Source organism: Schistocerca cancellata, chromosome 9, assembly GCF_023864275.1.
Source record: "Schistocerca cancellata isolate TAMUIC-IGC-003103 chromosome 9, iqSchCanc2.1, whole genome shotgun sequence".
NCBI lineage: Eukaryota > Metazoa > Arthropoda > Insecta > Orthoptera > Acrididae > Schistocerca > Schistocerca cancellata.
In genome coordinates this window covers 316,919,006-316,934,431 of record NC_064634.1, presented here as the reverse complement: position 1 = coordinate 316,934,431, position 15,426 = coordinate 316,919,006, and the positions used below count along the sequence as shown (strand labels likewise).

The 15,426-nt window shown below is 37.7% G+C and overlaps 2 protein-coding genes across 2 annotated transcripts; one reads left to right on the top strand and one right to left on the bottom strand.

Moving 5' to 3' along the window:
• Nucleotides 1-1,091: 1,091 nt before the first annotated feature.
• On the bottom strand, nucleotides 1,092-3,339 carry LOC126100974 (coiled-coil domain-containing protein 42-like). Its single transcript, XM_049911639.1, has 4 exons — nucleotides 3,219-3,339; nucleotides 3,027-3,142; nucleotides 2,730-2,940; nucleotides 1,092-1,213 (listed from the first exon to the last, which is right to left on the bottom strand). Exons 1-4 carry the CDS (start codon nucleotides 3,219-3,221, stop codon nucleotides 1,190-1,192), a joined length of 354 nt encoding a protein of 117 aa, XP_049767596.1. The 5' UTR covers nucleotides 3,222-3,339; the 3' UTR covers nucleotides 1,092-1,189.
• A 64-nt stretch (nucleotides 3,340-3,403) lies between these two features.
• Nucleotides 3,404-13,580, top strand: LOC126100973 (peptidyl-tRNA hydrolase 2, mitochondrial-like). Its single transcript, XM_049911638.1, has 3 exons — nucleotides 3,404-3,745; nucleotides 12,131-12,217; nucleotides 13,015-13,580. Exons 1-3 carry the CDS (start codon nucleotides 3,551-3,553, stop codon nucleotides 13,297-13,299), a joined length of 567 nt encoding a protein of 188 aa, XP_049767595.1. The 5' UTR covers nucleotides 3,404-3,550; the 3' UTR covers nucleotides 13,300-13,580.
• Nucleotides 13,581-15,426: the final 1,846 nt, after the last annotated feature.

The window sequence follows — 15,426 nt, the reverse complement described above, 5'->3', positions numbered from 1 at the left end:
ATGAAGACTCTGACCATTTCATCAACAAGCGTTTTGAAAAACAGAATCTTGTATAGTGACATGCTCTTCAAGACTGTCTAAAAAGTAATGTAGAAAAAAAGCAGGTTTTCATTCCTATTTAGTAAGTAGTGTCTTACAACCAAGAGTTCACTTGTAATCACTGTAAAATTGAAGATGACAGCACAGACACCCTTTTTTAGTCAGACATCTATGCAGTGTGCATGAATGTTTATGTAGAAGCATCTACTGTACTTGTGGTGCTCATGCAAAAGACTCTTGCTGAATGATCAAAAGAAACTTAGAAGTACCAAGAATGTAAAACATAAACAAATCAATATGGAGAAAAGAATTTCACTGAAAAACAATTTGTGTCGTATAGAAATATTGGAACAGCAGAAATCAAAAAATTTTGAGTTTTTTTGTGAATAGTGGCACAAAGCAATAACGTACTTCATAAAACTCCAGTTTCTGAATTTGTACTTTCAGTTCTTGCTCAACTTGATGTAGTCTTTGTATTTTGTTTTCCAAGTGCTTTATCTCCTGTTCATATTGAAGAGAAATACTTTCAGCAGTTTTAATTTTGTTTTCTGATCTTTTTCTTTTTTCTTCATTTTCCTGGAATAAAACTAGTGACATTAGCTGCATTGTTTGATTTTCTTCCACTATGTTAAGGAGTAAAAAGTATTTGTTCAAAATTGCTTCAGTTTTTTGTATTACACTTTCCTCTAAGCTAGTAAAATTGGATTTCAGCTACAATATTTCACAGAAAACTATTGTTTGCAGTTCTAGAATATTTAATATCTGCTGACATATCAGGAATCCTGATAATGATACATTTTTTCTATGCAGTTTATTGCACCACCTAATCTTTAGAACATAGAAAGTTATCTAATTCGTTTCTGAAACAATTGTTCATGAACTACATACACAATGAACTGATGGGCACCAATTTCAACAAAGCTATTTGCAACAGATTCATACTATAGCACATTATACAACTACAGCAAATCTGTTTTCAGATAACAATGTGTATTTGACTGTGGAAATGTTTTATTGTGTACAAATTTACATCGAAAAATTTTCTTAAAATAACATATTTCAAGGCTTTTTTCAAATGTGATTTTCTATACCTAACTGTATTTTCCATGGAAGAAAATTTTGAGCACTATCCAGCCATGTTTCACTTTATTCATTTTTGTGTCTTCCAAATAGCCTGTAACACAGGGCAGAAACTCACTTAAAGTTGAAGGATCTTCAATTTTCATTTAAGTGGGAACTAAAAAGTAAACTAAATTTTATCAGCATTGTTCAAAATCATTCCATATGAAATCTGTAGTGCTAGATCCCACATCTACAATGCAGTTTGTACTGGAAACAATAACAAGAACAGAACATGTCTCACATCTTTTTAAATCAGTGAAGATATACTATGTTGAATGTGTAATTTTCTGATCTGCAGATGAATAAAGCCAGTCAAAGGCAGAAGATTTTTGCTAGTAGTTGATGAAAGGTGCAGCTAACCAAATGCCTCACTTTTCATTGCATTTATATGAGTAGATGCATGATGCCTGAGGATCTTATTTTAGTTTCATTCACAGAGATAACCTAAATGATCATATAATCAACTTTGTTGTTCAAGGATTATGGTGCACAAAATGGTCCCTACCTGACTACATCAGCAGTGACACTAAGCCAAATTAAACAAAGTTTTCTGTGAGCAACATAAAATTAATTACAATCTGTAAATATAGAGAAATTCAACCCATAATCACATCATAATTTTTCTTCTCAAAATTTAATATGTATCACAATAATAACAATAGGTGTAGCCTATAGTTAATTCTTTTCTCGCTGCTCTTTGAAATTAAGATCACAAATGATTCTACAATCTAAAATATCACCATGCTGTAGAGGGTTTAACCTTATAAAACGACACTAACTAAAAGAATTTCTGAATAATTTTGACAGATGGTACATTATTGTTAAGTCATACATGAGAGACTGCTATAAAAAGAATTTAGTTCAACATAATGTTAAAGAAGCATCTTCAGCCACTATGTATATAGCAATGAGAAATATATAGGCTTAGAATGTTACACCAAAAAATAACCTCAATTATCGCCATTGGTGGGCAATTTTTCTCGGACTCAACCTAAGCTTTATGGCTTGATTGGTGTTATAATTTTTTCTGTTTCCTAACATTCCCCTATTTTATATTAACTTTGTCTTAGCAGAAAACAAACTGATTTTCTGATATAATAAGTCCAGTGCCTGTGAAGAGTTAATCTTGAACAAATATTTGAAATGGGCAGATGGAAACGTGTTTTAATGTATAGCTATGTTTGTGCACATATGTATGATATTCGGATTTCCCATTTTTATTGAGGAAATGGAATATAAAATGCAGACTTCACAGTACCACAGAGATCACTTGGTATTTTTTGTTGTTATAAATACACTGATCCAGTATGAAGTAAACTACTATGTATTCATTTGTCACCAAAAATTTGATCCCATCAGCTCTCATGGAAAGTATAAGTTGTGTTTCGGCTCATTAATTTATTTTACTGATACAAGTCTTTTGGGTTTCATAAAGATATTTCCGGAAATTTTTTCTGCAACATGATGAATCTTGAAATACATAATAATTCACAACTGGTGTCAAGGGAGGAATAAGAGATTAATTGACGGGTCATCATTAATTCTAGTAATAATTGAGGACAATATACCTCTATTAGAGTGTTAAAATGGACAAGAGCCTCCTTCAGCTGCAATGATTTTGAATTCAGTTCTTTCCACTGTTTCTCCAAAACGTCCTTCTTCCGTTCAGATACAGATTTCCCTTCTCTTTGTTGTCGCAGCACATACCTCAGGTCACGCTCTAATTCCACAAGTCTCATTGTCGGCGTTGAACGCGCTGCGTCCCATTCTGGCAGCTTCCTTTCAGATTAAAAAAAATTAAAAATGTCAAATGAGCAGTACAGATATTAAAAAAACAATCAAAGTTCACAGTAGTGCAGTCTCACTTGATAAGTGACTCGTTGAATTTAGAAATAAAGTATTCTGACACATCCGCTTCGGGCAAAAGATTCGAGTACAGATGTGCTTCTTCTCTTGTTTTCAACCGGCGATTACTGGAAGCCTGAAAGACATGGATTATTTTTGCATTGTAACGAGAGACAGTAAACTGCAATAAAAAGTTGTTTCCTTGTACATACCATAATATGTCATAAGTCTAACTAATATAAGCGGTACCCTTTTTGCGCAGGTGAATGCACAGTAGCAAATTCGTTGTTGACGAAGTAATACTGTCAGTTTCCATGACATCAACGATTGCTACAGTGTTACCGAGATAAACTATTTTCTTCGTTAGCTCGCATGCACTGGCGTGTAATAATACGCTAAAGTTGTGATGCAGTAGAAGAAAATTGCTATATAGCTATATTTTGCATCACATTGATCACTGGTTGTTGTTACACTTGCATCATCTATGATAACAATTTTGCGCCAGTGACCACGTGTTTGTGTAAGGGAGAGGGATGGTGTGTGAATGGAGGTGATCGTTTTTTATGGGGATCGTTTCCGTAAATTCGTAATGGGGAACGATGGCTTAATTTCATCTGTACTTAATTTTGCTACTAGTAGACAGTTTTTATGTGGCATTGCCTTTGGACTTTTTGTTGCATATAAATTTCGACGCTACTTTACGAAGCCAGACAGACACGTAGAAGTGGAAAGTGAAAAAGTGAGTTTATTTTATTTGACATCAGAAGTCTTACATGCCACGAAGCAGAAAAAACTGTCTGTTACTGTAATTCAGTAACACAATTCGGTGCTTGTATAGTTCCAATGTACAATAAATCTTTAGAGTATACCGGTAATAAAAATACAAGTAGGCCTATGTTTTTTTCACATTTTGTTTAATAGACAAGAATAGCAGTCTCAAGGATTAGGTTTCTCTCCACACACACACACAGTTGTGGGGACCGCTTTCATAATTAGCGAAGAGTATTTCTTGTGACCTTATCGCTTATTTTGATTTCACTGTGTTCTCGATGTTGCTAATGTCTCCTGTACATTCATCTTTTTTCAAAGGAATGCCTGTTTTCTTTGAAAACTGACCTCGAAAAGATTAGTATGAGAAATAATTATTCGCTTGAAAAGTGATCTGTTCTAGAAGACCTCTACCATTAATCATTAGAACCTTTCTTGACGTTTGTTTCTTGTCTACATATGTTCCGTTTTGTATTACTAGCGTATGTTTCAGAAAGTTAAAAAAGTTTAGGGTTTCATACGATTATATAATTCAAACAGTAAGACTTACGTGGTTTCTGTATAAGTTCCCTTAGAAAGTAGGGTTCTATTCCACAGTTCTCTTATTTATTCTACGACTTTTAAAGAGTATTTATTTATTTCGAAAAAAAAATCTATATTGTTTGTGAAAACCAAGACCAAATCGAGATGTCTTCAGAGGTTCTCATAAAAATGGAATAGGAATTTGACATTGATCGTTTTACTTCAGCAGAACTGGAGGAATGTTCTAGCAGTTACGTCTCTCTCTCTCTCTCTCTCTCTCTCTCTCTCTCTCTCTCTCTCTCTCTCGCACCGCCCCCCCCTCCCCTTCTTTTTTACGTCTCTCCCTCTCTCGCACCGCCCCCCCCCCCTCCCCTTCTCTCAGAAGAAAAGAGTAACTGAGAAAACTCAAGCTCTTGTGATAAACTGACACTGAGAAGTTACAGGGTAAATAAAGAGGATCAAAGCTTGAAGAAAATAGAACTGAAATATTATTGGTGAATTACCATAGCCCGTCATTGAAGGGGGAAATTGTCGGAGAGTACATAGGGACTGTTAATTGCCTGTGCTATTTATTGTGTCGCAGAATGTTAGACTAACTGTTAAGCACAATACTTGAGTTACTACACACTGCACTGCAATGACAAACAGAAGAAAACTAACTGCATAAATTACCTCAAAATTGGAAATAGTAAGTAGGAAATGTGGCATCTCAGTGCTCAGAGACACTACTACATGGAAACAGGAGGTAGCATTGTCTTAGCTTGTATTTATCATGAATCTCTTGCCCAGTGCAAAATCCCAACTGAGTGGTAAAAAGTGTAGGTGACTATACAAGACAGGTAAAAAGAACTGACTCTGTTGCTGCAAAATATTTATTTAGTGAAGTCACGTAAAACTTAATACTCCTTTGTGAAGGCAGTGAATTAAAATAGTAAAACCCACAAAGGAAAAACTAGAAGTAAAATAATTTTTATGTTAAGATATGGAGAACAGAGTATGGGGAAAAAATTGTTGTGGAATGCAGACGTGCAAGAAACTGACATGATAACATGACACTTGAATTGCAGAGCTTCTACGTTTGGTTTCTTTTTGCTGTTAATGATCAAGGTTTGTTTGCTATTAGAACTGTGACACTTGATTTTGTGAATCACATACAGTTTTATTTGTAGAAAATTCATTCAGTATTCACTAGAACCATACATTCTTACAGAAGTTGCATAAAGATCACTGCTTTATCCTGGATGTCTTCAAATTGATCAGCTGTAGTGTTTGCTACTGCATGCCAAGCTCTCAACAAAACTGATCATGGGCTATACTACAGGTCAGTCTGTCACTGCCTACATTCCAGAAATAAAATCCGTCACATACAACCATAAAAAGAAATATTGTCAGTGTTCTGTTCTCTTACTCTGTTTGTGCACATATGACATCACATCACGCCACAATATTACAAGATGAAGCCAAGATCCAGTATCAGTCGATTCGTCAAAACTGTTACCAGGTTACAAACACTGCACTTCCATTGAAGAAAAGCCAAGTTTGAATGCATGTTCCAGTATTGAGGGCCTCTGACTTAGCTTCCATTAATCGCCAGTCTCACCAAGTGCAAAGTCCCAAGTGACTGTTAAAAAGCGTTGGTGACTCTTTTCATGTAAGAAGGATAAAAGAAAGGACCTGCAAATTACAGGTCAGTACCCTTAGCATGGGTTTCCTGCAGAATTCTTGAACATATTATAGGTTTGAATACAATAAATTTCCTTGAGAAGGAAAAGCTATCCATAAATCTCTTGTGCGAAACTCAACTTGCTCTTTCCTTACATGATATCCTATGAACCGTGCATGAAGGGCAACAGACAGATATCATATTCTGAGGTTTCTGAAAAGTGTTTGAGACAATGCCCAAATGCAGACTGTTAACGAAGGTATGAGTGTACAGTTTAATAGTTCCCCAAGCATGTGAATGGCTCAAAGACTTCTTAAGTAATAGAACCCAGTATGTCATCCAGGAAAGCAAGTGTTCAGTAGAGATAAACATATCATTAGGAATGCCCCAAGACAGTGTAAGAGGACTGCTCTTATTTTCTATATACATAAATGACCTGATGGACAGGGTGAGCAGCAATCTGTGGCTGTGTGCCGATAATACTGTGATGTACTGGAAGGTGTCATCATTTAGTGGCTGAAGGAGAATACAACATGACTCGTACAAAACTTCTGATTGGTGCAGTTGGTGGCAGTGTGCTCCAAATGTAGAAATAATGTTTAAATACAACATTAGTAGTGTACTGCTTAATATAGTCACATTGATTAAATGTGTAGGTAATGTTACAAAGCAGTATGAAATGAACACACAAGGATGGTGGTAGTGAAGGCGAATGGCCGACTTTGGATTGTCGGGAGAATTATGTGTGGTCCACATGTAAAAAAGACAATGTATAGAACACTGGTGCAATCCATTCTTGAGTACTGCTTGAGTGTATGGGATCATCACCAGGTTGGATAATAAGAAAACATCGAAGCAGTTCAGAAGTGGGCTGCTACATTTGTTACCAGTAGACTTGATCAACATATATTACAGAGATGTTTCATGAACTCGGGTGGCATGCCCTGGAGGAGAGAGGATGTTCTTTTTGTGAACACTATTAATAAGAGTTGTGGAGCTTGAGTTCTAAGTTGATTGCAGAACAAATCTACAGCCACCAACTTATAATTTACTGGAAAGGAAATTACTAGTATTAGTATAAGGTATCCCCACCAAGCATCAATGGTGGCTAGATATCCAGCATTTGGTTTCCATAAATGATTCAAAGTAATGCTAGGAGAGTACCTTTGAAAAGAACATGGCTGATGTCTTTCCCCATATTAACCACACTGAGCCAGTTGGTGTTTCTGGGGCTTGTAATGGAATGAGCATTAGACTGTCATGGGAGATTACTGCCCACTTGAAAAAAGTTTTGGAAAATTTTGTTCATTGTTAGATGGTCTAAAGCTTCTCTACTAACCGAACCTTGGCTGGTAAAAGTATATAGTAGTAAGAAAGATTTCTCAGAGATTGTTTGCATTTACAAAAGATAGGTGAAGAAAAATTACAACTTTTAAAGTGTTCCTGGTAGGCAAACTTTCTGAATCTATTTTGTGAAACATGATTTCAGTCATGCTAGATTTACTTATAACAATGAGCAAACCACAAAAACCAGAATGTAAATGCTTTAACAGTAAAGGCAACCACTCATTGAATAGTAGAAGCATTGAATCGTTGACAAGAACACACAAAAGAGAAAGAAAACTACTAGTCTTCAGAATAAATCCTTTGTCCAACTAGAGTACGAATACACAGACTCAGGACCAAGATGTCCTTTGCTCATTCCTACACAACCTCACCACCATCTCTCCTATCTGCTTCACCTGGTCCTCCTCAACCCACCATGTCGCCTTTGTGGACGATAACCTCCACCTCTCAAATGGTGCCTTCTTGCCTTTGTCCATATTAAGCCAATTAACATCAATGATACTTGCATTTTGACAGCTGTCACCTCTCCCACACCAAAAAATCCTGGCTAAAGTGTAGATCGGGGCCAGTGGCAGTCAGTGTTGCTTATCTACTGTTCACAGGTTGGCATCGCATCAGTTTCACATAGCCAGTGAGTTGATTCTTTGACACAGAGGTCAGAACAGAGGCAGCATATTTCTAGTTTAAAAATTGAAAATATTATATTGTTTTCTGTTTCTCAGTGTATAAATAAGTTTTGAGAGAAATATTTTGTGATTATGGGAGGGAGTGCTGTTAAGTGTTTAATTGCGCACAGTGTCGTCGTCCAGTAGTGCACTTCTCAAGGAGTAATTGCAGACGCACAAAAATGTATTAAATGTGACAGTGTACTTATTATCTAAGTCAGTGATATGTATGGATGGAATCTGGAAGTGCAGCAAATGCTGCCATTTTGAGAAAGGGGACCAGTGTTTTTTTTTTTTTTTAATTCAGTCGTGGGGGAAGGTAGGTTGAACAGTGTTTATTAATAAGAGTCGCAGGTGTGATGTATTAATAAACATTGCTCCACATACCTTCTCCCATGATTTAATTAAAAAACATTGATCAACTTACTCAGTGTGTTCACACAAATTGATTGTGTAGCAGTACAAAGCAGAGAAATATTTCGCTGTTTTGTCGAATATATCACAGGTTGCGACACTGTCCTTGATTTTGCAGATACTAGCACAATTAAATGGCTGCAACTCAAACAGCAAGTAAAATTATAATCATCGTCTACAGCAATGTTTCTCTTTCTTTTGAATGTATTACTTTGAAACACATCATTTTTTACTGCTTTCTCATTGGCTGCGTAGCACAAACAACTGACACACCTACTTTTGTCCCATCATACCTTACGGCAAGTGCTGAAAACATTCCTGCACGAAATATCTAAGTACACCACTGGCCATATTTGAAACTTTTGCCAAGATCCCTCCCATACAGCGTGGCCCTCCATGGATCCCATATCTGCCATGGCAAAAATTGTCTTGCCCAGTATGCTGGAAATCTCACGAGGGCCTTCACGGACAAAGATTACACCCCATATTACAACCCCCTCCTCCCAGGCCCAAAACCTAATCTGCAAACAGATTTCCCATTCCATACCCTCATGCACCCCTAATCCTCCCACCACCCCCAAGAATCAAAGGAGCACCCTGCTCCCCCCCCCCCCCTCCCCCATTACCCGTGTCAGCCTGGGTGCAGCAAATAAACCATATCCTTTGCCAGGCCTTTGATTATAAATCACATGCTCAGAAATGAGGGACATCATAAGCAAAATCATTCCCACCCCTTCTAAAGTGATATTCCTAAATCACATGCTCAGAAATGAGGGACATCATAAGCAAAATCATTCCCACCCCTTCTAAAGTGATATTCCATTGCCCATCCAACAAATGTAACATCTTGATCCATCCCTACGCCACTCCCCACACCTTACCATACTGGTAATATATTTGTGGCAGACTCAGGTGCGAGAAATATGCAATTCACCCACCCAATACTTCCTACTCCAGCCCTGGCACAGGCTTATCCTATACAATCAAGAGGCAGGGCTGCCAGTGAAAGCAGCCGTGTCATATTATTATATCAGCTCTGCTGGATTTGCTGCACAGTTTTTATATGGACATGACCACCAACCAATTGTGAGATTTTCTGGAATCTTTTTCTACAACACTAGTATTTGCCAGTTTCTCTGTTAGCTTCTGAGGAAAGTGAGGCAACTGGTGTCTTTTTAGCATGGGGGCACAGTATGCAGCTACCATCTGCTGGTATAGCTTCTTCATCTAAGCACACAATGAGTAGAGATAGTGAAACTTTCTATTGTGACCAAAAATTTTCCTGGCCCTGGCTGAAAATGGCTTCCAACATAAGTGTGCTGCAATGGATTGTATTATTTGCAAATTTCAGAGAGCTGTAGTAAATGTTTGATAAGCAGAATAGATGCAGCAGCCTAAGTTCTCACAGACTCTGCCTTTACTGAATAGATCCCATAAATCCAACACTGACATTTCACCGTCAGATAGGGTGATTGTGTGCACCTTGTTTGTTTTAGAGAATGAACTGAGACTATGACTTCATTTCATTTTGTGTCTAAGGATGACTTTACCAACAAATCTATTTTGTCATCTTCCAGCCGTTTGAAACCAGTCAAAGCAGTTTTTAGCTGCTCATGAATGAGAACCAAATTACTCTATGTTGTAAACGGCCTTTCTCTTATAACAAATATGCTAGTGGAAAATGCAAGAACTACTACTCCAAAATATGTAAGGAAAACCACCGTATGTACAAAGGCCACTGCTTGAGGTTAGGAAAGATGGCAAATCAAAGCATAGTATTGTAGATGGGGCTAAAAATGCTGAGCTCTTAAACATTAAATTGCAGTTGTAAACTAACCAACACAGTTTTAATGTGCCAGAAAGTTTCAGTCAAATATTAGATGACAAAGGTTTTAAATTTAAACTTAATTGCCACTTGTTTACTAGCAGCAATTTCAGCTGTGCTAGTAGGATCCAGACATTGTATGTGCTGTGAGAACAACTCCTTTTTCCAGTATGCTGAAAGTCTTACCAAGGCCTTTGCAGACTGGTACTATCCCTGGACCAATCCAATAACAGATTTCCTGTGCCATTTTACCACACACCCGCAATCCTCCCACCATCCGCAAAGTCAGCAACAAAAGAGTGCCCCCTTCGTCACCCAATACTACCCCTGACTGGAACAACTGAACCACATCCTTCATCAGGGCTTTAATTACCCATCATCATGCTCTGAAATGAGGGACATTCAGCACAAATCCTTACATCTCCTACAGTGGTGTTCCATCGCCCACCCAACCTCCACATCATCCTAATCCATCCCTATTGCCACTCCCAATCCCAACCCATTGCCACATGGGTCATATTCCTGTGGAAGACCCAGGTGCAGCACCTGCCCAATCCACCCACCCACCAGCATTTCCTGTTCTGGTCTTGTCACATTCTTATCTCAATGCCATCAAAGACCAGACCACCTGTTAACCATTGCACTGTTTTTTATACTGGTATGACTATAGCCAACTGTCCCCCAATATGAATGGCCACTTCCAAACAGTGGCCAAGAGCAAAGTAGACCACCCTGGCTCCTTCACAACCTGAGCCATCTGGATCTTCGTCTGCACCATCAGCTTTTCTGAACTGCACAGATGGGAGCTATCCTTACAACTCATTCTCTGCTCCCGAAATTATCCTGGCATCAACTTGTGGTAAACTAATGTCCCCACACCCTTCACCCAACTGTTTCCACCCATTCTATCCTGCCACCTCCTCTGTTTTCACACTTCGTTCTCAACCCTCATTTTGTGCTGCCCTCTGCCACTGCACCCGTCTGCCCTTTCCCCTTTTCTGCTCCCCTCTCTTTTCTCTCCATACACAACCTCCTGAGTCTGTGCCTGGCAATCTCATCAGGGCACCATCCAGGTCCGCATGCCCTGCCAGATGGCGTTCTTATCTCCCCTGACCTGTACCCCTCTATCCCTGCTCCACTCCCAGATTGCTGCTCATGTGATATTTGCTTTCTGGTCGGAGCTGCCATCGGTAGCAGCGGTGTGTGTGTGTGTGTGTGTGTGTGTGTGTGTGTGTGTGTGTGTGTGTGTGTGTTCAAAAGGGAACTTTGATGGCTGTTAGGGGGCATGACAACACTTTTGCTACAGTTTTTACCAACTTTGGCACCCTTGAGCCAATAGTGAATTGAGAGAGGCACAACCTGAAGGAAAAGGAGAAATAGGCTTTCCATCAAATGCTACCCACCAGTACAGCCAAGGTGTGGGAGGTGTGGATTTTCATGACTGTGTCATTACAAACTATAGAATGAGAATAAGAGGTAAGGAATGATGATGGCCATTACCCTCCAAGGTACTGCGGTGATGATGTTGTCAGTGCCTGGAAATTGTACCAACTTTTACAAAATTTTATGAGTGATGCCTTCAACTTTGTTCAGTTTTTTCCATACAGTCAACAGTATTATACAGTTTAAGCAAATACAAGCAAATGAGTGAAATAAAAACAATTATTTCTTACCTGGAAATTCCCAGCGTTGCCCTAGTGCAAGAGCATGTGTGGTACAATTGATGACACAGGCTGGTGGTTTTTAATATTCATGTTATTTCAGTTATTTTAAAAGGAAATTTATGACAAAATACTATTTTTTTGGAAGAAATGGGTTAAATCATATCATTACCTCTTGTTAAAAATGTATGTTGCGCTAATTTTCACTTTGAAAGTATAACTGAGTATCAGCGTACTAATACTGTTATGTGTATTTCAGCTGTACAGTGATTATGGTGGTGATGTCAAAATGGTTATTGTGGTACGCAGTGACTTAAAGATGGGCAAAGGGAAGATTGCAGCACAGGTAAATTATTCTTGTGTTTATTGTCCTTTTGCCTGGAGTTGACTCTTATCTGAGCTTCCTGATAGTGTCATATATTGACTGTCCACATATTATGATGCAGTGTTAGGCCAAGGATTGTCAGTGGGTCAAAAACAAAAAAAAAAATTTGTCAGCCAGAACCAGTTTACCATTGAAGATTTTACTTGCAATAAACTTTATTGTTAATTACAAATTCTGTTTGTTTATTTATTATGATGAGTCAAAATCCTTAACAGTTTTGGAATTTGATGTTATTAGAAAATAAGAATTACTTCAAGTTATGCCTGTTTTTAAATAGCAAAGCAAGCTGATGTATGTTGTCTTTGAAAATGAAAAGTTCAGATTTAATTATTATTACTACAAATGTCTGTAGTATGTTTAATGCTAGTATTGATACTTCAAGAAACAGTGTTGCGTTTGTATTATTGCAAGAGTGTCTGTGTAAATATTTACTTGGCAGTTGTGTCAGGGGAAATGTTCATTTAGATGTTTGCAAGGTAATTAATTTAAATTCCTAGTTACTGTTTATGGACAGTTGTATCTACTCAGCTTTATCTTCACCTTATATTAAGTGCAGATTTTTGCAGAATGATAACATGTGATCCTTACTTGCTTTGTATTTAAAGTATCGAATGATTATAATGAATGTGTAAGCTTTGCTGCAAATAGGACCTCGAAGTCTATCTATTAATTACATGTTCCCAGTTACACTTAAAAATACCAAAACTGTGTTTAACTGTTATTGATAAGTCTTAACTTTGCCCTTTTCCCCCCCACAGTGTGCCCATGCAGCAGTGAAAGCTTTCAGAATTGCCGAGGAGCTGTGCCCATCATTACTGCTAGCGTGGCTGGAGAATGGTGAACCTAAAGTTGTTGTACGGACTGAAAGTGAAAACGATCTCTTGGCATTGAGGAAAGCTGCACAGGCAGTGGGACTTATTGCTGCTCTCATACAGGATGCCGGAAGGACGCAGATCGCTCCAGGTTCGCGCACTGTGTTGGGCGTTGGGCCCGGACCAAGCGAACTCATTGACCAAGTGACAGGGCATTTGAAGCTTTGTTGATGGCTCCTTACGGAACTTATAACTGTGCAGTTTTTGCATTGTTGCACTTCTGATGACAAGGACTGCTTAAAGCATCAGCGTTGCCTCTGTGCTATTGTACTCAAAATACATTATTATTTATAACATTAAACCTTCATTATATTGAAAAATTGTTAATGATGTTGGAGGCAGGTATTTTCTAATAGACTGTAATACACACACATGATCTTCACACTGTACCAGTGATAAAATGGAGTGCCTTCATCTTAGCTTTCTTAACACCAAATATAAAAAATAATTTAAAAAATGTGACTTGTCATTGAAAGCACTAATTGCTGACAACAGAAGATAAATGAATGGGTGTGATGCTATTCCATGAATGGGTGTCATGAAGACACGTAATTTAGAGAAAAATAAGCAAAAAGAACAAAGGAGAGTGAAGTATTTGTCACAGAAGAGGAGCTTTTTTTTTTTCCCTGCAAATCGGAAGGACTTACAGGAATATGTCTGCCAAACAATATTTAGTAACGTAGTTGGAGCTTAAGCATTCATAACTTAAACTTATCAGGATATTTGTAAACGCAGGTAAACAAGAGCAGGATTTATATTGTGGGAGTGAGGAGAATGTTGTTCCAAACTTTACTGCTGTAGATGGATGCACTCAGGGTGTATACACATTGGGACAACCAAGAAATCCAGAAAAAAAATGTCAATTTTTTCATCTGGGAAAAACCAGGGAATTTTTTGTTGTTGTAGTTTTCAGTTAATTTTTTTGTAATTTTGACTGGTAAGAACTGATTTGAGTAGTACTGCAACAGTAAAACATAGACTAGAGAATAACATCAAAATAAAACTGCATTTGCAAAGAGAACACACCGTTTACAACAACAAAACACAGTACACACACAAGTGTCTGTCGACAGAAAAATGGGTCAAAAGACTTAAGGGCGAAGACTATGCAATACTTTGTAACAACAAACTGCTTTTGATGAGTATAATGTCACAACTGTTTACATTTCTAACAGGTCACGAGAAAATATTGCGTATGGTGTTTCGAGAAGCATTACTTTTGAAGTAAATTTCTTTTTACATAGGATAGATTATCCTACGTGTGAGAATGTGCGGATGAATTTCTTAAATCATGATTTATTTGAGTCTCATTCAAAACTTAACACTTTGAGTGCCAAGCCACTTGGAAAAATTTTGAGTTCAGAAGACCAGCCATTTATATCATTATTCAAGATTTCACTGGCACATTTGTGTTTGATGTATCTTAAAATGACTAAGCTTTAAGGCTGTTTTTTCATATGTACTTAAGTTCATTCATAAATTACAAATTACCAGATAACAGTGAAAAAAAGTATAATTATCCTTCAGCCCACAGCAGGCTCAATGGAACATCTATTCAGCGAGGTAATCCACAGCAGTGAAATTTATAATTGTGCTTGTCAGAAACATTTAGCTGCTGCAATTTTAGCTATGGTCTTAAGATCCTGCTCAACCACATCCTTAGGGTTGTGTGGAGGGGATTTTTTTTATTTATTTATGAAGAATGTTACATTAGCTATACTGTATCTATAGTAATTTAAACCATTAACTTTTCCTATTGGTATGTTCGCGTTACTTGCTATCGACTGAAGTCAGTCCTCCGTCATGTGTCTGAATATCTGTTGTCATTGGCTGGTGAGATCACGTGACATGAGCTATGACTGGCCGCCGAAAGCCCATCACATTCTCAATTTTAGTGCTTCGGAAGCTACTGTCCTATATTTGCTTAAATTCATTTTTATACTTTAGTAATAAGAAAATATGAAGTATATATGAGGCCACACATCAAAGATCTTTCCAAAACACGTTGACACCCCCCCCCCCCCCCCTGCCCACCGCCCCTCCCAGTCCACAGTAGTTCTCTGCAAGTGTATAAAACCTTTATCATTCAAAGGAGTGATAAGTTTTACAGCTGTGTGGAAAAGTATAAGGTCTTTCATATATTACACAATTTTTAGAAGTGCAATAATTAAGTCAAACATGAATCAAAATAAGATTTTTTTTTTTTTCATCTACATACACTCCCATTTAACTGCTGAAATTACATCAGGCATATGTGCACCTGCACTGTCTCAGCAGGCAGACATCTCTGTTGATGGC

Coding starts and splice junctions, on each gene's coding strand:
- LOC126100974 (XM_049911639.1), bottom strand. Junction 2,941..3,026: donor TTCAACGAGTCACTTATCAA/GTGAGACTGCAC, acceptor TTAATCTGAAAG/GAAGCTGCCAGAATGGGACG. Junction 1,214..2,729: donor ATTTTAACACTCTAATAGAG/GTATATTGTCCT, acceptor CCTGTGTTACAG/GCTATTTGGAAGACACAAAA.
- LOC126100973 (XM_049911638.1), top strand. CDS start 3,551: ATGGAGGTGATCGTTTTTTATGGGGATCGTTTCCGTAAATTCGTAATG. Junction 3,746..12,130: donor TAGAAGTGGAAAGTGAAAAA/GTGAGTTTATTT, acceptor TGTGTATTTCAG/CTGTACAGTGATTATGGTGG. Junction 12,218..13,014: donor AAGGGAAGATTGCAGCACAG/GTAAATTATTCT, acceptor TCCCCCCCACAG/TGTGCCCATGCAGCAGTGAA.